At 40.4% G+C, this 24,173-nt stretch overlaps 1 protein-coding gene across 1 annotated transcript in view; it reads right to left on the reverse strand.

Annotated features, from left to right (window-relative positions):
- Positions 1 to 24,173, reverse strand: part of agap3 (ArfGAP with GTPase domain, ankyrin repeat and PH domain 3) — a 134,668-nt gene that overhangs the window by 55,443 nt on the left and 55,052 nt on the right. Inside the window, exons 2-5 of the mRNA XM_034702520.1 lie at positions 12,502 to 12,560; positions 8,780 to 8,867; positions 5,369 to 5,454; positions 517 to 658 (exon numbers count right to left, since the gene is read on the reverse strand). Coding sequence (XP_034558411.1) covers positions 517 to 658; positions 5,369 to 5,454; positions 8,780 to 8,867; positions 12,502 to 12,560 — 375 coding nt within the window. The remainder of the gene's footprint in view (positions 1 to 516; positions 659 to 5,368; positions 5,455 to 8,779; positions 8,868 to 12,501; positions 12,561 to 24,173) is intronic.

Genomic DNA, 24,173 nt, shown 5'->3' on the forward strand with positions numbered 1-24,173 from the left:
CAATATATTTGTATTATAAACATACTTAAGGATATGCTATCATGTAATGCAGGTTGAGAAACGTGTAGTTCTATCAAAACAGGAGGAAATGGCAGATAGTTGGGGGTTATGTTTAGCTGTGTATCAAAATACTGTTGACATGTTGTGAAGTATTTGTAGCAGAAGGAAAGTGTATGTCAGAGTGACTCAATGTAATCCTCTTATAGAATGATGATACATGTCACGCAATATGAGTGTGTGGCTCCATTACAAGTTTTTTAAATACTTTCTACACTATCAACATCTTGTATTAACACAGAAATAGTCTGCTGTATATCAGTTATCAACATACAGACAAAACGTAATAACACAATCTTTTCATTACAAGCTTTGAAACATCTTTTAATCCCATGTTCTGAGTGTGGAGACAATGTTAAGGCCATGTAGTTCACCCTTTGTGTAGTAGTGTAGTGTGTAATTCCACAATGGAGGAAGCAATATCCTGACAAGACAAATGTATCAGATGTAGGGTATCACCTTGTGTTCCAACGAGGACCATGGGGACCTCAGCTGTGTTCCTGTAGCTGGATAGGCGCAAGAAGTAATTGTAGACCGTCTGGAAGCTGATTTCATCCTCCAGGCTGAAGACGAAAACCACCGCATCCACCCAGGCGGCGAACTGAGGACAGAGCAGAGGTGGAGTGTTGAAGCACTGTGAAATATGAGCTGCTTCTCTCGTGCACAACTATCACACAACAGATTTCTTCGTTTTTGTCGCAGAATTATTGTTTCAACTGCATTTACACTATTCAGCTGCAACTTCATTAAAAAGAAATGAGCTTCAGTTATTGTTACTTTACCATCAAATCATTTAAAAGAATGATGCATGTTCAGAGTCAACACATGGAGACTGTTTTCACATTTACACACTGAAATGTGAAGTTCATCTGTGCTCACCTTTCACCTGAGTAAGAGAAGTTAACATACCAGCAACTGCCTGGCATAACTAATCCAGAAAAACGATCATGGACCAAATATGCATCTTACGCAGCTGTGATGATTAATAAACTGAAATAGGACTTTTTTAAGTAGACAGGGTACATTTTCTGTGCAGTATTTACACTTCTGATAAATACATTTTGATGATTTACAACTTAAATCAGCAAACTCAGCAAATCCTTCAAAGCATACTTCTCCAGAAAGAAATTTGATAGTTCATGTATTAGTTATCTTCTTTCCATCCTTCTTTTAGGCCATTTTCTTTTATATATGCACTTTAACTAAAGGTCTCACCTTAGACTTTTGTCATTTTTTATACATCTTATCACAGTCTACATCACCCTGGAGTGACCCCGTTGCCATCTGTCATTATCACACAATGTCACTTTATCCTATGACTGTCACTTGAACTTGTCACTTTAGCATCACATGTCCTAACTGCCTGTATCAGGGTTCCCACTCTTTTCCAAAGATCATTTTCCAGGACATTTCAAGGACATTTTCGGTGATTAAGCTGGTATGACAGTCTAAATTTAGTTCCTAATTTAGTTCCTAAATAGTCTAATGTGTTCCTCTCAGTGGAAGTCTACATTGAGTATATGTAGTCTATGGCTATCGATGAAATCATCTCTTACATGCTTAAAAATGATGGCAAATTGATAATAGAATAATGCAACCACAGATGTACAGCACTTTATTAGTGCAACCAAGCAACAATGATGGGCAACTCTCATCTCAGCTTTCTCTTTTCTCAAAAAATATATAATTAGCTAAGAAAAAAACAAAAGAGTCAGCAAAGGAATCTGGAAGCTGCCTTAGTGAAATAAATAATAATAATAATAATAATAATAATCAGAGGATCAGTGCATAAATTGACCTAAATAGATCTGAATGACAAAAATGGCCACAAATGTTGAATGAGGATGTGTTTTTTTAACCTTGTCAGGTCGCACACAGCCATGTTGGAATAATTTCCAGGACAATCCCTGATTTCCAGGACATTTTACTTTTTCTCCCATTTTCCAGGTGTTTTCCAGTACTGGAAAACTGGTCAACTGTTTTCCAGGTTTTCCAGTTTTTCCAGGATGCGTGGGAACCCTGCTGTATAATTACAACTATTTATACCCTTTTTTAACATTTATATATACCTCTATTTTTTTTGTTTTATCTAATTCATCTATTCTTTATCATTATTATTGAATAATAAATAATTAATAATAATAATAGTAGTAGTAGTTTTTGTTTTTCTCTACTCTTATTTTTTCTATTGTTATTATTCTTGTACTTGCTACTATGTCTGTGTTGCTACAACAACCAATCCCCCCCACCTGCAATCAATAAAGTATCTCATCTTTCATGTAACTCTTAATCCTTGTCTAGTATTAAAGTTGTCTTTGTTTTGCAATTCTGAACAACATGATTTAACTTTTTTGTGACACAGGAATTATTAAAATATCTTTCTACTTTGATAATACTTTTCAATAACAGTTTCAACAGTTTGCTCTTTTATGGACACTTTAAAATGGCTATATCCCTCGAATACAGACATTATTACTGTTACTGACTTCTTCTGACTGCAGTTCATTCATACAGACAGAGGGGGGCAGTGTAGCAACAGCCAAAATACTGATTGCCTCATTCTTATGCATAGTGCCAGTAGGTGGAATGACAGTGAATGATGAAACACTACTATTGCATCCTTATCTCTTTTTCTGCATTCTATCGTAATCTAGGAATCTTTGTATTGTCTGCGTCACATACATCCACAATCTCTGCCTGGTTTTATGATCGAGCGGGCAGAGAGGTTTCCCTTGAGCGGAGGAAATCAATCCTAATCACCGTCCATTGTAGGAGAGAGGCTACGCAGAGCCCACAGTACCACTAACAGAGGAAATCAGGTGATAACTGTCCTCCTGTATCACCCTCTCTTTCATTCAGCTTTCAAGTGTCACACAGACCCCCAAAGGGAATGAATGGCAAATCAAGCCTCAAAGCCACAACTCTGCTCAGCCTCCTGCGAGTGTGAACATAATGGAGGCCTTTAATTATGCCACTAATTATACAGGCAGCTGACAACTGAGCTGAACTCTGCTCTATTCCCCTAACCCGCCTGAGCATAATGCCGGTGTAAATCGGTGGCTTGGCCTGGACAGGTGTCAGAGGCTGCTGATAAAAACGCATGCTTCATTCAAACTAAGCTCACACGTGGCTAAAAACACTGAATCTTATGAATCAAGTCACAAGAAATATAGCTGGTGTTCTTAAGTGGGGGTTTTGTTGACATTTTCTTTGTACCCCATTAAGTTTTGAACAGTCAAGGATTGAAAATACACCATTCTTGCTTGTTAGCTAAGTGAATGGAAGTGTTGTGCGGACTGATACATCGTCATTTCTTTGTGATTTTATTCTGTGAAAGGTGCTATACTAAATAAATTTACTTACTAAATTTTACTTACTCTTTCAGACAGTAATGTAAATGTGTTAGCAAACAGTTGCATATTTGCATATCCAGCAGACATGGGGCAACATGAACAGTCATTTCCTGTTGTTTTGCTTCTGACCAGCAAATATCCACTCTTCCTTTAGCTGCGTTGTGCTCTTTAGAAGCTCTCTCCCTGAGGGGGAAACTGGCTCTGTAGCAGCCAGCCTTCAGCTAACTTTGTCTGCTGTTTGGTGCAGGGCATGTGACGAACAGCAGGTTTATCAGAGAGTTTTGGTAAAAACCATCTGTCTCCTGCATCTGAACAAGAGACCTTTTCACTCTGAACAGTCATTTGATCCACCGTTTATGTTTAAGTATTGATAATTGCAGATTTAATTAAATGTAGCTGTACTTCTGCCTCAGTATTTTGCATGCATTATACTTTGAACAAGGTTACAGAAAAATATTTTGCTTTTAACTAGGACAACCATCTGATTTCCAAGTTAGCTTCAAACTGAAACTTTGAATATAAAAAAGTAGTTACCAAAGAAGATGAAGCCAATGCTCTGGATTCAAAACAAATCTTAGTTCAACAAATAGAACATTTTACTATCAGCTTAAAACAGGATAATGGAGATCCTATGCTATCAATGCAAAAGCTTTAGTTAAAACGAATCCTTGACTGCTGGACCCAAGCTGGATGAAGTGGTATTAAACACAGATTCCTTTTCTTTAGCACATCTAAGTCCCGCGAAAGCTACAAATGGGAGGTACTGTCTGGTAAAACATGGCTGAAGAATAACTGAGGATAAGAGCCTGATGTCTGCTCTGTCATAACACAAGGCTGGATTACCAGGAAGCGTTTCCTCTATTTTAATCGTGAAGAAGAAAGCATTAAATAGTGACAGAGTTTCAGGATATGAGACCAATATTCTCACATAAGCACACGTTGGATGAAGGAGTAGCTCCATTATTCTTCCTTTTTCACACACTAATAGAACAATTAGGTGTTGTATTGTCCCTTTGACCACAAAAAATGGTTTTGGCCGAGCTCACTCATTGATCTGCTGCTGCCTCTTGAATGCTTTTGATAGAACTACTACAGAGTGCTGTGACAGCACTCCTGACAGTCCTGCAGAGAAGCAATGGTCTGTCTCTAAACGCTTCCAGTTTGCATGAGTTTGCAGGCACCTTTTTAGTTGTCACGCCATGCAGCTTCATGGAACAGCAACATTTTCATCTGGATCTAAACTTGGATGTTTGCAATGAATTAAGTATCCAGTAATTGATTGTTAGGAACATGCCTTTTGCTTTTTCGTTTTTTTTTTAGGTTGAGATAAACAAGGTGTAGTCTCATATTACATTCAGCTATCAGGGTGGTGTTTGACGTTTAGAGCATGTTTCTATGCAAACCCACAGGCTATAGGTGGTGCGCCCTGCAGGGATGCTCTGCCGGGGCTGCAGCCATGCACCATGCGATCTTCCGCAATGATTTGTATGAGCCTGCTTTGCATGTTGATATTCAGCATGTTAAATAATGTGTTCACCTCTTTATGTTCTGTACTTAAGTAACACTGTCAGTTAAATGCATTATGTTGCTTTGGAATATTAAATACTATGATTTATGAGGAAACCCATTTGGTTTTATTGGTGTATTAGTCATAAGAAAATGCTACATTTTTCAAAAGAGTTTTTCAAAAATTGCTTAAAGAAAATAATACGAATTTGCATCCCTAGGGCATCGGTGGCCTGGTGGCCTAGCGGTCTAGGCACGCCCCATATAAAGAAGCTATAGTCCTTGTCGCAGCAGTTGCTAGCTCGACTCTAGTCCTGGCCTGCATGTACTCCACCGCCCTCTACTCCCCACACTTCCTGTCTCTCTTCAGCTGTCCAATCAATAAAGGCAAACAATGTCCCAGAAAAATTACTTTAAAAAATAGAATTTGCATCCCTGATCCAGACTCTTACCTGCAACTCTGGAGGCCCTCCTTCATCTCTGATCAGAAGTAGGTAGCTCTGTCCATCAACCACGATTTCTTTCTTGAACCGTCCACCTGAGGAAAAAACATTCGGTCATGATTTGTTTCAACTTCATACTTGAGACATTTTAGCCTGCTTTAGAGTTGGTACATGATCTTATTGGAAAACCGTCTTTCTTGAAATAAAAAATAACTGAGCATCAGAGGATCCCCATGGAGAAAAAGGATGCAGGCACATTTTCCTACTCACTAATTCTAAAAACAAAGACGATGTACCAAATAGTCAAATTTAATATCAAAACACAGCTTGATGAAAAAGTTTGGTGAGATGTGTATAAGTTTGAAGTGCAGCTCTAAAATTAGACCTCCTGAATGTGTGGTTGTTAGGATCATATGCCCACAGGAAACCAGGTCTCTCTGGAGCCAATTACGTGGGCGAGAAATTGCCATTTAGCGTGTCTAATACACAGCTGCTGAGGGAACAAGTTCAGCGCCACTGCCACCAGTCCTGGAGAGGCTCAACTTTCACTTCACAAACATTATCAGACTGCATGTGTGGTATTGAAGATTGGTTTCTACAGAGCTCACAACACAACTTATTATACTTAGAAATGAAATAACAAGGCAAGGAGAATGATTAGAGCAAAGGAAGGCACGAGGGATAAAATCAGAGAAGAAAAATCTGCTCTTTTTTATGAGCTGGTTTGCCTCAGGTCACACCAAATCCACAGGATAGCAGCAAGGAGCTAACACTTCACCCCCATGCAGCCTTGACTTCCTCTCCACTTTTCTTCATTTCTTTTGTGATACATATCCATATTCCTTGCCGCGAGCAAAGCGGGCTGCAGATAAAAAAAAGAGGCCAATGGCGGAACTGTGCAGTAAATTAGATTCTGCATATCATTTTGGATGGTTTGCGATCCTGTGGAGATTAAAAACATTCAAATGAGAAAGTTGTGAGGCTAGAGATGTCCCTGGGAGAGAAAATGGTGCCTTATGAATACGAATGTATGCTAAAATATATTGTACAAAATTGAATAATGCACAAATTTGAGTCGGTCGAGGAATGATCATGAAATGTATCAAGTAATAAATGATGCTGCAGACAGCAGATGTTCGGGCAGAGTTAGAGTGCACCTGTTACACTTGTCAGTTTCCTGTGAGTTTCATAAGCAGACACGTTGGCTTAGATCTTCATGTGATTAGATAATAGAGTGTCAGAGATCGCAGTGTTCAAGCATCATATTAAGAACCGCAGATGTCACATCACAGAGGAGCAGTGAGGGCCATACAGAAAACTGGCCCTGTAATTTTTATAGGCGGACAGTATCCCTGTCTCAGAAAGCAATACATATCCACTTGAGCCATACTTCCACCCTGTTAAGTCCACTTCAGCCCGCTTGGCAAATAGGGGATTCTCCCAGCCTTTAGCACAGGCTCTTCAGCCCTGCTGGATGCTGGTTGTGTAACAGGGAGAGAGAGATTCACATACCTCCAGCCAGACTTTTTTTTTTTTTTTTTTTAACTAAAGTCACAGAGCTTTTGGAGATTCAGACAAAGGACTGAGAAACTATGTGTCTGTGTGTTGCTGAATCTTGTCTAAAAAGCAAAAAAAGATGAGGAGGATCTCATTACAAAGCGCGAAAAAGACTGGATCAAAAAAGGAGCAGAAAACCAAAGATTTATCTGAATAATTTGTACGGAGCTTGGCAAGCATGTATATATGCCAGAACAGATTAGGAGAAGTCTCTCTGAAACCAGTATCTGTGATGAAAACACACAGCTCTGGTGGACAACATGGATGGAATTTGAAGTAAACATTTCTCTTACATAATGATTCAGGATGTTGTTGCCTTTGTTTCGAAATGAGCCAACACAATGTATCTAAAGGGAAACAAAAGCCAGTGATGTGGATAAATGAGACAGACTGCCGTTCTCTTCAGCATGAAACACATTTCCTCAACATGATGAAAGCGATTATGTATCATTTGAATGCGAGGCTCAACCTCACATAGAAAGAGGCCACTAATAACCTTGCAGACAGCCTACAGAGGGACGGTAAGTTGGTAGGCATGGTTAACACGCAGTAAGCATACTCTGCTTACATGGAGGCTTAGACCTTGACACAGAGCCACAATCCAACAGAGCTCCATCCGGTGTTGCCATGGCAACACACCCCAGTACCTTTTTTCAGATATCATAGCAAAAGCCCAGGAACAAAACACTGAAGAAACAGCCATCGCTGAACCTTCCTCTGCTGGGCAACACTGCTGCAATGTAAATACCTGATGTTGAGTGAAGCCGGTGTTACATGAAATACTAAGAGACGCTGCCAATCATGAGACAGGTATGTTGTGTCTCAGCAGCAACACCCAGGAATGTTAAAAAGGAACACATGCAGATGTATCTGAGCTGACATGTCTCCTTGATTACAGCAACAACGCTTGTTCTGTTTTTTCCGGCATTTCTAACATTGATTTCTCAAGGACTAATTAAGCTATGAGGATTTTTCTCCCTCGGTGCAGCAAAATGCCAGAAACTAATTATGCGCTTCATGTCTCATCCTCACTATAATTACACTAAAATGAAACACTGCAAAGCCCTCAAAGATCATCAGTTAACTCTGGGTTTGCCAACATCTTTGTGGATGTCTGACAGGAGGACTTACCTCTATGGCCAGAAGGGGGCATTCTCATTATGAGTCTGCTGATAACTTGAAAAATATCTGATCTGAGAACCTCAGAGAGTGAAAGGAAATTACAGGGGTCTCTCTCTGCTCTTAAATAGACCTTACAAAACATGGTTCACTGTTTTTTTTTCTTCAATAGTGCATGCAAAAAGTAATCTGTTTTTTATTGGAATTTAAAAAAAGAGATTTATACTCTCAGAGAAATTATGTGGTTCACTTTAAAGCTCATGTTTCTACAAATAATAATCTTCACAGTTACCATTTACAGGAAATGTAAGCTGTATCATTATCTCACCAGTTCTAGTGAAGAAATAAAAAGGGACATTTATAAACTGAAGGCACCAAATTACAAGTTTTGGCATCCTAAGCTTGATATTAACTAATACACTATATGCATAATAACCTATGTATATTAAAGAAATGATCACAGAATGTGAAGTAGAATGCTCCCCGCAAATATCCTAATACAGTCATTATCGGCCTGTACAGCACTTATGTTTGTTTATTTCAGACACATCAAGCTAACACTGTCATCAAACTAGATTTGGTTTTATTTTGTGTGGGGCTGATACTATTTTCTCTTCCCAGTGGATTCAGATGGACAAGCTGTGGGGTAACTTAGCAGCCTGACATGAAGGTGATAAGACACAGAATAAACACAAAGCATCTAAATTGTTTCTAACCACCTCCTGACCCACAACCCACTCTTACCTTCAGGAGACTCCTCCTGCACATATGTGCCTGTCAAGTACCGGTGGACCAAGGCGGACTTCCCACTGGACAGATTTCCCACAATGCCCTACAAGGTCAAGAGCAAAACACAGTGATTATTTCTGACAAGCGTAACATGACAAGTACAAACCACGAGCATATGTAGACTCAAAGGACCGTAATGGTGACCTGACGAGCACAAGGTCCTTTTACTTTGTGTTTCTGAAGCTTTCAAACACGCTCAGGAACTGCATACGTGGAGAAAAGGCAACACGGTGTGGTTACAAGTAAATACAAGCTTAGCTGGCACTGTGTTGGAAATTATTTTGTCAAGCGGCTGTTTCCAAGGCTAAAATTTAACCCTCAAGCTAAGTGGTGGTTAATGTTGACATCAAGCCTGCAACTGCAAACTATGTTCTTTTTTTTACAAGGTAAATCATAGAATTGTTTAATGAGCATGGTTAAAAAATGATTAGATAAGTTACGATAAGATAAGATAAAAGTCATGGACAGCACTTTAGTACACATACAATCAGCTCGTATTCAGAGAAGGTTTAAGGTCACAGCGCAGTGAGTGATGTCACTCCAAGTTGTCGCCAGAGAGTCTGGCAGATTGTAAAAACAGTTCATTCATTTAAGTTCATTCGACAAAGTTAGAAAAGCCGGATATTGTCTGACACATATAACTCCTAGTATCATGCTCATTGAGAGAGATACACATCGTTACTGTCACGCTGGTATCAGATCAGTACTCTGTATCAGCGGATACCAAAAGCCCATATCACTATCCTAATGATACTTAAATAGGTCAGAGCATCCCTGATTAAAGGAATATGTTTGCAGACATCAAATCTCATTTTTACAACTTTTCTTGAATGCATCACCAGGAAAAAAGTTTTTAAAACAGATCCTGCTAACAGCACCATTGCCTTTAACTGTTGAATTAATGACATATGACAAAAAATATATATGATAAAAATATGAAATAAGGTTAAAAATAGAGATGCACAATATTGGAATATTTGCTGATATCTGAGGTGCTAATTTCATGAATAATAATTAAAATAATATAACAATTTAATTATCAAATGAATAATTAATAATTTCCAAACTCATTTTGTCCCGTAAAGATACTGATACATGAACACCTTTTATTTTTAAGAACACAATGTCTCTCCTGTACTAGAATTGACCTGTTAGTCTTATTGTGACTGTCTGAGTTTTTCTCTGGTGGCGACTCTTTTTGTTCTAACTTTTCAGAAACTCTTGCTGCAGTTCTGGATGACGGTTCTTTAAATGCACAATTATACGAGTAGTGTTAAAGGTGTAAAAAAAATTTATAGGCGCCTTTCAGGACATGCAAGGTCACCTTTCAAAATGTAACAATAATAAAAACACACTTAATATCAAAAATAATAATAATAAAAAAAAAACTCATATCATCTGTGCTTCACAATCATAGCAAACCGCTATTTTGCTGACTGTTTACTTTACAACACTTTAAAATACTTCCATACACTTGACATCTTTAAGTTGACTGTTTGTGTGCTTGAGCTGTCATTGTGTGTGCATACTTAATGCATCATCCTATCAACTGCACATAGGCAAAAAATGTTCATTACCACCTGACGACAGTAGTTAACTTTTAAAGACTTTTAGGCTGATACTGATGTTGTGCATCCCTTTCTAAAAATATACATTTGTAGGAAAACTATGAATACATTTCCATCAAAAATAATGTACACAGTTATGTAATTAAGAATTAGGTAAATTGCTGGAAAAAACAAATGTTCCTATGTATTCCACCAGGTTACTTTATCAGCTGTAAATAGAAAATGAAATGGATCCTTATCGAAAAAATGTGTGTAGCTTCAATATCCTGTTAAACGTTGGCCCAATTTGTTTCAACTATATTTCATGGGCAGTTTTTCTCACACATATTATAAGTTGGGTTGTACAATGCAAACTAATACAACGTTCACGCAACAATAATGGAAGATAATTACATTTTTTGAGTTTGATGAATGGCTTCTCTAACAGGACATTTTCACTCTATAGTGACATAAACTGAAACAGCTGCCTGGAAGAAAATTCAAGAAAAAAACATCTGCTATTCTTAGAAAATGGTGGGCAATGAGAAAGAACATATGGTTTGCAGTTAAGAAACAAGTCCTTAGAAAACCACGATTTGGTCTTAATACACTGAGGCTTTGTGGTGCTGAAACATTATGAGGAAAGTCCTCTAACATGCATTGCTTTGGTTGCAATCTTTCCCCTGCTTCCTCTCCCTGGTGTGTAGCCCAGACCTAACAACTGCGCCTTCAGGGTGATGATGGCGGAGGGTGGGCTGATGATGCCAGCATGTCTGGGAAGAACAAAGGCTGCAACATACTTCATCTCCTCCCTCTTCTCCGCCTCCACTGCCCACCATCGCCCTCTTCTTCTTTAGATCATTAGTGGGTGTTAGAGTCAGGTATGGTTCTAATTATAGGGAAGTTTGCGGCACAAGAGAGAGAATCTGTTAAAGGCCTTTCCCAGCTCACCCTCTCCATAACTGAAGTATATATATATATATAACAGAGTAGGAACCCCAGTAGAACAAACTATGAATAAGCTCCAAGTTAGCAAAAGTTGTAGGCTGTGTGCAGTAAAGGCTGTGAGTCAACGAAAATCGACTCTGAAAGCACCACTAAACTAATGCTCCTGCTGTTTTTAAACTATTGGGCTTTGTGACCTGCTGGTATATAGACCTTGTGAAAACAGAAAGCTGTATCAGCACTGTTACAGCACAAAACTTTCATCCTTCTATGTAGATGCTTGAGCTTGATGTAGGAATATCAAAGAGTGTGGATCTGGTGATCAAGAGAGGTCAATAAAATAAGGTTTAGTTCCCATCCTGAAACTACAAAACCTGCGTACTGATCAGTGTTGTAGCAGATGTTTCCTGGCCCTATCATCGCTTTCACTGTTTTTGTTATTACATGAAAAAGCTTCGCAGACATATGACCAACCTCTTTCAGCATGACCTTCACTAGTCTGAACAGCCTGTGTTTGAACATTTTGAAATGAATAATAGGTATTTTCAGACTTTTAATTCAGTCTTTCCAGGTTCATTTAACAAACCCCTGTGTGGAAGCTAGCTGCCAATTAACACCTTAGAAACATAAAAAGGACACAGATGCGTTTAAAGTGTTTGAAGCAAAGAAAGCAAGTTTGTCTTTGAGCTCCCTGGGAGTTTCCCCTTTTACTTTTTTCCATTGAAGTTCTCTCTTTTTGCAAGGTGCCACATATTAATGGATTCACCTAACACAGAAATATAATATCAACTGTCAGAATGGTGGAGTGAAGTTTTGCTTTATAAGTGTGAGGCATTAAAGCGTGAGGATGTAAGTTGTGCACTTGGCAGTAGCTGTGTGTGTGTGTGCTTTACTGGCGGGTGGGATCAGACCCAGGATGTGTCACGAGTCTAGCCCAAAACTGTCACTCATCCTGCGTCCTACTGCAAGCCACCCGGTATCTCCATGCCAACGCATCCCATTAAAAATCACCCACTATGAGCCGGAGAAAAGTCCAGCCAATCTCTCAACTGCCCCCTCTCATGTAAGATGCAAAACCGGTTGAACATGTTTTTCTTCCCAGTGACATTTAAATCTATCAGTAGGATGAAACCTCTGAGGACAAATCAACACAGGGGCTGATAAAAAAGATGACATGTTACTCACCACTTTCAGCTCTGGCACTGATCGACTCAATGTCCATTCCTGGCTGTTGACGAATGAGTCTGAAAAGAAAGAAAAAGAGAAAGAAATGAAGACAAGCAGCATTAACATCGATCTGTTTGTGTCCCATTTGACCTCAGCCCCAGATATTGTGACAGGAACAGAATTTCCCTCTGGATGATGGCATAGTTTCAGTACCAGTTTATGGACTTTTTGAAGTGTGTGCAACAAGTTTCATGATGGATTGTCAAGCTGTCACAGAGATATGACAAATCCCAGCAGCAGTCTGGTGGGGTGTTAGGGTATTCTGTCCAACCACGTTTCATAACAATGCGTCTAGAGAAAGCAGTCTCAGAGTTTCCTACCTTCATTTATCATACCATGCAAACATGAACTCTTCTGTTAGCCAGTGGGATTGTGTCAAACCTTGATGGAATCAAGTGTAGATTTATGCCATACTAAGTCCTCTGAGGTTACTAGTTTGGATGTTTCCATTTAGTCAACTGAGCAATAAACTGTCACCCCCCTCACGATTACAAGTTAGTTAAATTATTCATATTTTATTATTTTAGGCCTGAAATGTTAGTCATATATTGTGTCCAAGCTCTAGTGCAGCCACCCTTCACTAGCCAGGGGTGTAGCTCCTCTTAATGCTCTACTACCTGGGTGTAAACAAGCACAGATGACAGGTGTCATCTCGTAGCGTGGCGTGGTTTGGCAGTATTTTGATCTACGTAATGGAGGTAAAGCTGTAGGCAGACTGTATCTGGTTGAACTGGAATATAACCATTCAACTGGAGCGATTAGTAACCAGCACAGGCATGTGGACGTTAACCTGGAAGGTTGGTCATGCTAGCTCAACTAAAAATAGCCACACCCAGTAAAAACAACTGACATTGTTTACCCACATACTCTCTGATCTGATGTGTTTAGTTTTGTTGAATAAATTGTTCTGAATTTCGGCTCTTCTGCAAAATTCTAAATTTGTGGGGCCTTAAAAATATATTTGGGAGCATTTGTGTGCAAATGTTTAAATAATTATTTTGGTGCAACCTTTTTTTTCCCCACCAATTTCACTACAAAACATCATACATACAGTGATTGGTTGATTAGTGATGACGTTAAAAGATACAGTGTTATGTCATCAGTCTAGAGTGACATGGGCGTCTTATTAGGCATTATTGTTCAACTACTGTTCCATTCAATCCAGTGCTAACACAACCAAACATCAGCCTGACTTTCTTAACTTTAATTCCTGATTATTGCTGATTTTTGATTGGTCAGTAATAGCCTCAACCACTCCCTTTCACTTCACTTCATTACCATGTGACAGTGTACATGTTGGAGCTTTAATATGCTGTAACCAAGACAGGAGTGAGCTGTGTATTAAATGTATCATTACATGTACTGTATGTTCAATGGCACCAAAGAGAGAGAGAGAGAGCAAAAGAGAGGGAGACAAACTAATAGAATTGAATATAAAAAAATTGCAGATGTGCAACATGCAGATTATATTTTAATTGTCGAACACAATTATAGGCAGGGACAGTGTTTAGGGTCCCTCCTTTCAAGACGTTTGATGCCTCAGCCTCAGGGAAGAGATGGATGGAGGAGGGAGAGAGAGCAAGGAGACCAAATTTCAGATCCTGGCTCCAGGAAGTGTAAAACCTCAGCAGTGGTGTTGTTTTGTTTCATTAAAAGAAATGTTCTGTATATCTGGTGCTTCTCAATTTTAGGTATAGGTGCTCCAACATTTTTGCTGGTGCTCCTAACTTTTTGAAGTGCTGCCAAGTAAAGAAATTAATTTCAAGCCCTGAAAACGTCTCAAATAGTAGGAAAGGTAGCTCATTTAAAATTATTCATACCTTAACCTCAGTGTGGTATCTGTTCTTTTCTCATTTTTAACTTTTCTTGAATGTTTTGGCAATCAAACAATTCATGAAGAAAGTAATCATCAAATTGAATGAGAATGAAATTATAGGATAGTTTCATGGCTGTTAGAAATTCAGTATAGTTTTCTCATTATCATGTCAAGTTTGGTTCATGTGTTTACAACTTAGAAAGGATGAAATGCAAAAACACCCATGCTAACAACAACCTATGCTGGCTTTTTCAGTATAAGGTTTCAGCACAGTTCAACGTATCAGCTTAATCCAAGCCATTTTGAGAGACAGCCATTATCAGGCTTGATTCAACGTGTTTGGTTTTTCCAGTGACATTTGAAGTCTTTGACGCGATAATCGTGCTTTGAAATAGGGCAGTGGGAAAGAGCACTTTGAAGAACAATGCAAACTCTCAGAACTGAAAACACAAATAACTCAACAAGCTGTGCCTGTTTCCCACAGAGATGGAGTACACAACTAAGTGTCATAACAGCTATTACAAAGACCACCTTCCAGCGTTTGATCATGGCTTATACAGGAGTGCAGTCTCCCTGTGTCTGGCAAAGAGGTGCGCAAAACCAGGTGAACCCACACACACTCACTCCCTGCGTGTAAACCGTATCAATGAAAGTGTTCCCACAGCAAGCAGGTAACCATCATCATAACAAGAAGCCTGTTTGTAGAAGCAATGTCTTTTCTTTGTGCAGAGGGCGAGCTAACATGACATAATGCCAGCATAAACAGAAAGGTAACGAACTACTATCACTGCAAGACGCATCTCTATTTTCACTCCAAAACGGTTTCTAAAAGCATTCATGACTCAGTTGAGGAGACCAGAGCCAAAAATTCCCTTACCTACTACAAATTAGATTGAAAAGAAGCCTCAGCTAAAATGTTTACTTATCCCTGACCTCCATTTACAAAGAGCCTCGTGCTGCTTTGGATGTCTCACTTGTTGTGGGAGAGGAGAAAAAGTGCATCCCTAACAGAAGAGCCTTTCATTGAGCATTGTGTGGAGCAGAGCTGTCTTAAAAACAGCACGCCTCATGTTAAGCCCTCTGTGTGTGGGTTTGGCATGTCAGGACATGAGCGAAGACACCCATCTGATGCAGGTTCTTTTTTTAGGGAAGGGAACTGAACACAGTTTGCAGCCTGAGATATCAGATAAAGGAGTTGTTTTTTTCCCTTTTGTAACTATCAATAAGAAAAACACTCAGGAAGGCACAAGTCGGTGCCACTTACTGAAAAACATTCAGAAAGAGTCATAGTTACAGAAATGAACCAAAACAACAGAGTATGACATTTCGGAAACAGAAAGGTTCTCACATTTTCCACAAAAAGGGACACTTCAGACAATACATAGGTAACAAAGCATAGAAACGTAACTCACTTTCTGGCTGCTGACAACTCCCATTTCTTGGACAACACTTATGTTATTGACCATGACACCACTTAAACTTTCAAGGACATAAAAACACTGAAAACAAGCCAGGTAAAGATGAAGAGCTTTTATACCAAATTGGAAAGGACCTGAACCATGTACATGTCTCACAACAATCAAGGGAAAATCCTTTCTAGGAAATCATCGGATATATTTCCTCTTACAGACCCACCAATAAAAACATTGTAGCACAGAGCTGATGCCCAACTGTCGCCATCTTTGGAGCACATACACTACGACCATCCTGCCTGAAAGAACACCATAATTGAATCCATGTGCCCTGCCTGTGTTACGTCATTGTTTAAAAATGAGCATCCCCGCATAACTGTGTCCCAGAATGCCTATGGAAACAGAGAGCCCCGGCGTTTGTGTAGCCTGGAGCGGACACCAGTGCCTTTGTTTCTACGAGGGGAAAACTGTGCTGCCAGCTTATTTGTTAGGTTTTTCACTTCACTGGTCATGTCTACTCAGATAAAAATGACCGTTCTGTATGTGGGTAGCCAAGCACAATCATTCCCCCCCCCATTTATTCCATTTCGTGAGAAAAGAAAATGCAAAGAAAGCAAAAAGAAACCCAATGAATATGGTAGTTTGAGAGAGTGTGCACATGCATACATGCATGCTTTTCTATGGCAGCGAGTTTGAAGTGGTTTTTGGAATGAGAGAGGAAAACTTTGAGGTCTAGATTTTCACTCTAGCTCTGACTGGCTTTCCAACCTTACTTTCCCACCATCATAAATTACAGAGTGAGAACTTAGCTTGCAATTAGTATTTCTACTTCCCTTATTTGCCAACCTCATGGCCAACCATCACTACTCCTCTGACTACTTTTATCATGCGCATCCTAAAGAAGGGCCTTTTAAAATCCTCCACTTGCTGCCAGCTCTCTAGAACCATTAACCTTCCAAAAGTTTGGTCTTTTTTCTTTTGCCTTGAATCCTCCTACTTATTTCTATCAAAAGAGGTAGTGACAAACACAATCAAAGCAAGGTAAACTCTTTATGTCATGCCAACGTAATGCTGTGTAATGGCCTGGCCTTGTTAAAGCTCTAAAAAGCTTTGCAGAGGGCTACTGATCATCTAAGAAAATAAATTGGACATCCTGGCTCCAACAGGATTCTCATTCAACCTGAGATTTTCAATTTAGGTCCTGAAATGTTTTGCAGGTCATTGGCCAAGGTTGGCTGCCTCAATTTGTAGAGTTAACAGAAAAAATTTGCCAGATTTAGTTAATCTGCCACCCAAACGAAAGCAAGTGAAGAAACAGATGGAAACAATCAACCGTGAACGAAAGAGAAGAACTTCATAAAAAGTAATGGATGATCCGTTAACAGACGACCTTCATTCAAACTTTTAATGACAGTCTGTAGACTTTTCGGTGACAGGCTTGCTTATTCTAGCACAGCAGGATGCAGACTCACCTACTGAACCACAACCCTGACAAACAACATGTACCCAGGCTGAGATTTGCAGTGGCAGATGCTCAAATGTGAGTTATGTTCAGTTATTAACAGATCCCCCTCTGCTTACGTTCAGACTGTGCCACCCAGGCATCCAGACAACTTGCTGTCTCCCCATTTTCCCTGCAGCAGATGAGAGTGCTTCAAAATATTGTTACTGTTGGGACCAATTTCCTTGAAAGTAACTGTTTGTCTTGAACATAATTACCTGCTGGGTGTTTGGTTCATCTACTCCTGCTGGTATGAATGATGACTAAAATGCATCTTTTTCAATTAATCTTCAATCTGCAAACCTCTCATTTGACTAACCTATTTCAAATAAAAGGTAAGTTTGATCCTGGGAATATTGTTGGCAGGAATTTAGAGGGAGCCGTATCAAATAAGACGTAACAAGGGAAAGAAGCAAAGGGAATTCCATCCCTATGAATACATATACCCTCAGATTCAAGATAAAGGAAGATGGATCACACACATGGGGGATTTTCTTGAAATTGTTCATGAGTATTGGCAAGCCAAGGCAGGTGAGAATAAATACGCATCACGGAGCACTCACCATGATCCCTGACACCTTATACTAAATCCTATTACAGAGTTTTCTATCTCCAGTCCCATTCCCAATTTTCAACATTCAACAGATTCACTGCAGACCACCTACACCTCATGACCGGCCGCCCCTCCTCCAACCACAGGACCCCCAGAGAGCCCCCTATCTTAGCACATGGTTCACTGATCACTCATGCCTCTGCTGGCATGACAGAGTGGCTTTGTTCATCCACAGGTGGGGGTAGGGATACTGTCTGCGCACCTCATATCCCTCACTCTGCATCTCCCTTCCCCCAAAACCTCTCTCCTACAAGACTAGAGGTTATCATCAGGGAGCACTTGAACCAAATGTGTGCCTGTGTGTGTGTGCGTGTGTGTGTGTGTGTGTGTGTGTGTATTTGTGTGTATTTGTGTGTATTTGTGTGTTTGGCTGGGCTTTAGCTTTCAGGATCTAATTTAGGAGCAAACACTTAGGCAGGTAGCTACAGGCGCAGAGTCCCGCCCAGGGCATTGAACATCTCGCACTACTCAGGCTGATCGGCACACCTACATTCCTAATGCCTGACTGACTGACTCTGCAGTGGAGTAAATGGACTTATAGCACTTGACACTCCAACACAGGAATAGGTATCCTTGGTAACATGTCGTGAGAGAATACAAATAAACTAACAAGGTTGACCTCAGGGCCCATTAAAAGTGTAATGCTAACATGAGGATAAAATATCTACTCTGCTTGTTCAAAGGTTAGCTTAATGAGAAGAAATGCAGAAAATGTGTGACCTGACATTAGAAGGAGTCATTAAGTTGTCATGGACAGCTAATTAGGTCTTCAAGCTTAGGTGAGAAACTGGAGCCTAACAAATGCAGAAAATCCCAGCTATGAATTCATGAAGTTACAAATATTTGCATCTCTTTGCCTGCCCTCCAAGGCAACTGGACAAACACTCTGGTGTCAGAGGTAACCTTTAAACACAGTGCTTAAGTCGTCTTCCTTTCTCCCAATCATTATACCATGTAAGCCCTCTTAATTTAGCCCTGCTAGGCTGCCAAATGCATCCCCATTACAGCATCTAACTGCTTTAATGCTACTGCTTTAAGCCATGTCTCTGTGTGGCTAAAAGTGTGTATTATGATGTGACATGACCTGTGGCAAGAAGCACAGTACAATACGGTATAAAACCACAATTAAACCACTTTAAAAGAAACCATTATGGTCTGCTCTTATCAAGAACTGGCTGTTTCCTACTACTGTACTTACCTTCTCATTTACACAACTTCAGAAATCTTACGTAAGGCAAACTATCCACTGTGTATATACACACAGGCGGTTCACAAATGGAAAGAGAAAAAGAGCACCAGAAATAGAAATTCCAAACGGACTCTGAAACTAGAGGATTTTGAATGCCATCCAAACACACAGTTCCCCATGTGTTTTTCATTTGACTTTCTTCTAAAAAAAGTTCACTTCCTTATTTGTCTCGGGCTGTAACTTTCTGTGCAGTTCAGGGAGGGATACAAATGGAGAACAGAGCTGAGAAACAAATTCAGCAATCTTGCAGGTCTTACCTTGACCTTTGTGAGAGTCAATGCCTGCCAAAGTCGCTATGGCGACTGGCTGTGACTTATTATTCCTTTCCAAGGGAGACTGGCTGGTGTCTTTGCTCTGGGGCTGCTGGGATTCACATTTGCCACTGTGTGGCTGCTCTTTCCTCCTAAAACGGTTGGTTATAAGCTGCCATATGCTTGGTTCTTCCTGAACTGGTTTGGAAGACAGTTTTGTTGGACAGAGGGGTACCTCCATTACTTTTACCTTCCCCCTGCTGTGGTACTGGATGTACTGCATGCCCCCATCCTCAATCTGCTCATTAGAAGTTGGAAGCACTCTTCCTGTGAGGTACGAAAAAGGCCGGCTTGGCATTGTGCTTTTCTCCTCTGTACTTGGAGTCAGAGAGTAATCCTTTACCTCCATTTCTGACACTAAAGTAACTTTTTCCCGAGGACGAGTCCTTCTAATACGCAAACTGAGGCTCCGTCTTAATGAACTCAGTGTACTTTTTGAAGAATCAGATTTGTTTGATTTGGGAGAAGGCTTAGCGTCTTTTTCACTTTCCCTCTCCTTGCTCTTCTCCTGAGGTGCTTTGCCAAAAAGCCTCCATCGAAAGCCCCCTTTGAGAAAGCCCCCTTCATCGGTGCTGCAGTTCCTCTGGTTATCAATGTCATCATCAGAGCCCTTCTTTCTGAGTTCCAGCACAGTCATACTGACAGGCCTGGGCTTCCTCTGGTGTAGCCTTGGGGTCACCTCTGAAGGGACCATGGGTCGTTGAGCCACCATAGGATTGAGGCCATCCACAGCCCTCAACTCAGCCTTCCTGCTCTTGTACTGCTGATTTTCTGAAATGCTAGCCCTCCTGAAGGGGTGCTGGGTCTGGGTTTCTGACAGGGCTGAGCCTGGGCCTGCCAGCATGCACACACTCCTGGGCCTTCGCAGCCGTCTTTCTTGTTCAGGCAGAGATTCTGTTTGTTGCTTGATTGAGTCTCCATACATGCTCACCGTCTTCCTACTCCGCTGGGCTTCATTAGGACGTGGCTTTCGCAACACGGCCCGGGGCAGAGAGCTATGTCCTGTAAAGGTGCCATGATTCCCGCAGAAAAGCCTGTCAGTATGGGCTGGGAGAGAACATAACGTTGAGCTTTGAATGCGTCGCTCCTGGATGTCAGTCTGAGTGACTAACTCTGCCACGTCTCTGTCTTGCACTGCAGAGTTACCTGGGTTCTTAGAGAAGTGATTCAAAAACCTGTCTGTCTTCATTTTTCCCTCCACCTCCTCTAACTCCTCCTCATTCTCCTCCAGAACCACCTCTTCTCTTTGCCTTCCAGCTCTACCTGTGCAGCTCAGGGAAGGCCACCTGTCGAGCTCCTGCTGTGCCCTGCCCAGCCTGGGGCTCTTCTCCATTGGCACTAAACTCATCATCTTTCCTCCCGGATGGCAATTCTCCAGCAGGGTGTGGGTGACCCGGCCCATTCCCAGGCCTGGCACGGATGCATCACCCTGTGTTTCTTTCAGGATTAAAGAGATGTGGTAAACAGTTTTTCCCTGCTGCTGATCACCAGTAGTTATACTCCTTGGGGTCACATCCACTGTCCCACTGCTAAAGAATAGCATGGCACTTCACACCAAAACAAGCCTGTAGCAAAAACTAATGTTCACATTCTGCCCAGGAGCAATAGAAATCCAGCTCATAAAGTCCTTCATTTGAAGACTGAATTCCTATGCCAGGCATAATCCTTCACCTTTGACATGGGAAAAAAACTTCAAACAAGTTAGAGCAAAGCCTCGCTGCCAACTGCATCCTCTGGCTCCTTTACTCAGCACTCTCACACAGCGCTTTAGATGGTAGCTGCCTCCTCTCCACACTTTGTCCTACCTGTTCTGCACAGGCAGATGAACAAAAGAAAAACAGGTTGTCCACTTCTTGTTTGGCAATAAAGCAATATCTGTTATAGCTGCAAAAACTGCAACTTAACAACCACTGAATCATCCTTCCTCCTTGGCAAGTTATGAACTGTGAGCAATCCTTGTTGTTGGCGGTGCAGACAAACCCCTTAATCTCTGAGCTCTTGCCATGCAGAGCATGAGGGAGTGAGTCTCTGTTTGAACTTTCAGCTGCCTTCCAACCCCGGGGACAGATGGAAAACAAGGAGTGGATCCCACAGACATTAAACACGCCCTCCTGATTTCTGCAGAGCTGTGCGTAGCCCCCAGAGACATAAACAGAAAAAAGTGAACATGAGACCAAGAGAATACTTCACTGATTACACACTGCTGTAATCAAACATGACTAACTACTATGAATGGACTTTTTGTGTTCTTCTGACCCATGGCAGAACACACAAAATAAGGGAGGGGGGTTATCTCCCCCATGTTTATTGGAAGACCAGTGAAAGCTGTCAACAATTCATTAATTATGTTCTTCATTGATTGACATTTTGAGACCATAAACATAATTAAGTTAAAAGTAAAACACATATACATGGCTTAGGCTATGCTCTTCCTGGTCAGAAATCTTTAAATGTATATATGACACAATTTTTCAAAAACTACAATAACATCAAAAATGCAAATGTAAGCTGTGCTGGTAAAATGGAGACCACACAATTACACACCACGCTTCCTGTTGCTGCCAGGCTCCCACTGCACAGCCTACACACAGTGGGAGAGCATGAGCTTAATGGACCAAACAGCCCTTCCATTTTTCCTGTTCCCTTTCCTCATTTTTTAGAGGTTAGGTGTGCTACTGTGCTTAAGTGAACCTAAATAGAGTCGTTAAATGTGGTTCCAAGTACTATGAGGACCAACATCTGAATTAAGCCACATATTTTCTCGCCCCAAATCCTCAGCACTCCAGTTACATTAGGGTGGTGGCTAGAATGCTGCCACCTTGTGGTCAAAAGAGGCAAAGCATCTGGTTTTAAGATAGGAAACTTTAATGTTGCTTTAAGTGAAAAGAAAATGTATGTACTCAAGCGGAACAAGGATCAGTACAAACCTCAATGATAATGGGATCCTGTCCTAAAAGCTCTTTTAACCCATATTTCATAAATCTCCAAAATAGCAGTGTAATCCAAATAAAAGACTGCTTCACAGGAGGGTTCTTTGGCATCTAAAACAAAAGAACAAATTGCCACACTGAATACCCATTTTAAAAGTGCATTGCTATGAGAAATCAAGCATGAGCACAAAGTTGGAAGTTGTAGCCCAAGTATCTTGGAAAGTATTTAAACACCTCTTTATTTTACAAAGAAATAGCCAAAATTCTGACTATTACATCAAGTTGAAGAGAAAAATATCCTCCAAATTGACATTAGCTTCAGTTCATTTGAATCTAGGCTTTTTCCACTTCATACCATTTGCATTGTGCATTGTGTTACTTGTAACATTTTTCCTTTCGTGTTCTTATCAACAGACTGAAAACAATTGAAAACATGTAAGGTATTGTTCCAGGAAACCCTCTCTTTTTCTGTGTAGCACGCACTGCAGCCACACATGGGCATACACAATCATGAAAATCTCTATGTGTCCTCTGAGAGAGTGCTGAGTATTACCATTAAAATGTCAAGTTGCCTTGAAATCAAAGTTAGGTCTCATGTTAAGCTGTCAAAGCTTACTGTGCTGGCCTTTACCTGAGTCAAGGTAGCAGGGGTTTGGAATGATCTCGGGCTCATCATAAAGCAAACAGTTTTTTTCGTTCCACTGGATGTGGTGGTGTCGGGTTCGTCTGCGACCCCCAAAGCACTGCAACATGGTTGTAGCATCCCCGGTCGAATGATGAGCTTACTCTCCAACTGATGGTTCACATAGTTTTATTTAGAATTTTTCCTTCCACATCCATGAACATAGTGAACACACCGTAAGAGCTAAAACAAGATAAAAGAAGAAATATATCAATACTTTTGTACACATTAAATAATTATTTAGCTCCTTACAATTACGTGTTCAATTATATCAACAATAACGTATTTTAAACCTTTAAACATAAATTATGCCTTTTATCCTTATGAACTGTTTTACCTTTTTAACTAAATGACAACTTCAATAAAACAGAGTGCCTTAACTAGTAATTATTAGTCTTTTAAATGATGTTTAGTTGCTTCCTTTTAAACAAAATAACAAACTGCATTCTTCTGCAAACTCTCATACATCACAGGCAATACACACACACTGAAATAGCATGGTCAGGATCGTAGCATCTTTGCTAACCAAAACACCGACACATAAACTCGACAAAAGGAAAAGAGGTCATAAAGTTGCATATTATTAATCTGCACAAGAAACGGAGTAAATACAAACCTTATGCCTCCTTCAACCAGGTGCTTCATTTACTTGTAATAAAATAAAGACGTTCATTCATTCAGCCTTCACGTGCCTTCGAACCTTTCAACTTCCGGTTTGTAACTTTCAAAAATAAAAGCATTGATCTTTAAAGGAAACAAAAAAATCGGAAAGATACCTTCAAAATAAAGTTAACATGACAGACAATGAATTTGAGTTACTTACACTCCCACCAAATTATGAGTGTTTCAAAGAACAATATGGGATGTATAAACACGAATGATTTACTCAAATGATCATTACACTGTAAGGGATTCAAGATGGCTGTTAAACAGTCTCTAGGAGCAGGACCAGCTTTTGAACAGGGCGTTCAACGACAGATGGTTTGCCAGAACGCTGACCCTCCCGTCCCATCTTCTGGTCTCCAAGACGAATCTTTACTCTTCTCACAAGTCCATCAGCATCAGTCATTGTCTCTAAAACTTTAGCCAATCTCCACTCATTCCTTGGAAGATCTT

This window comes from Notolabrus celidotus, chromosome 15 (assembly GCF_009762535.1).
Source record: "Notolabrus celidotus isolate fNotCel1 chromosome 15, fNotCel1.pri, whole genome shotgun sequence".
Classification (NCBI taxonomy): Eukaryota; Metazoa; Chordata; class Actinopteri; order Labriformes; family Labridae; genus Notolabrus; species Notolabrus celidotus.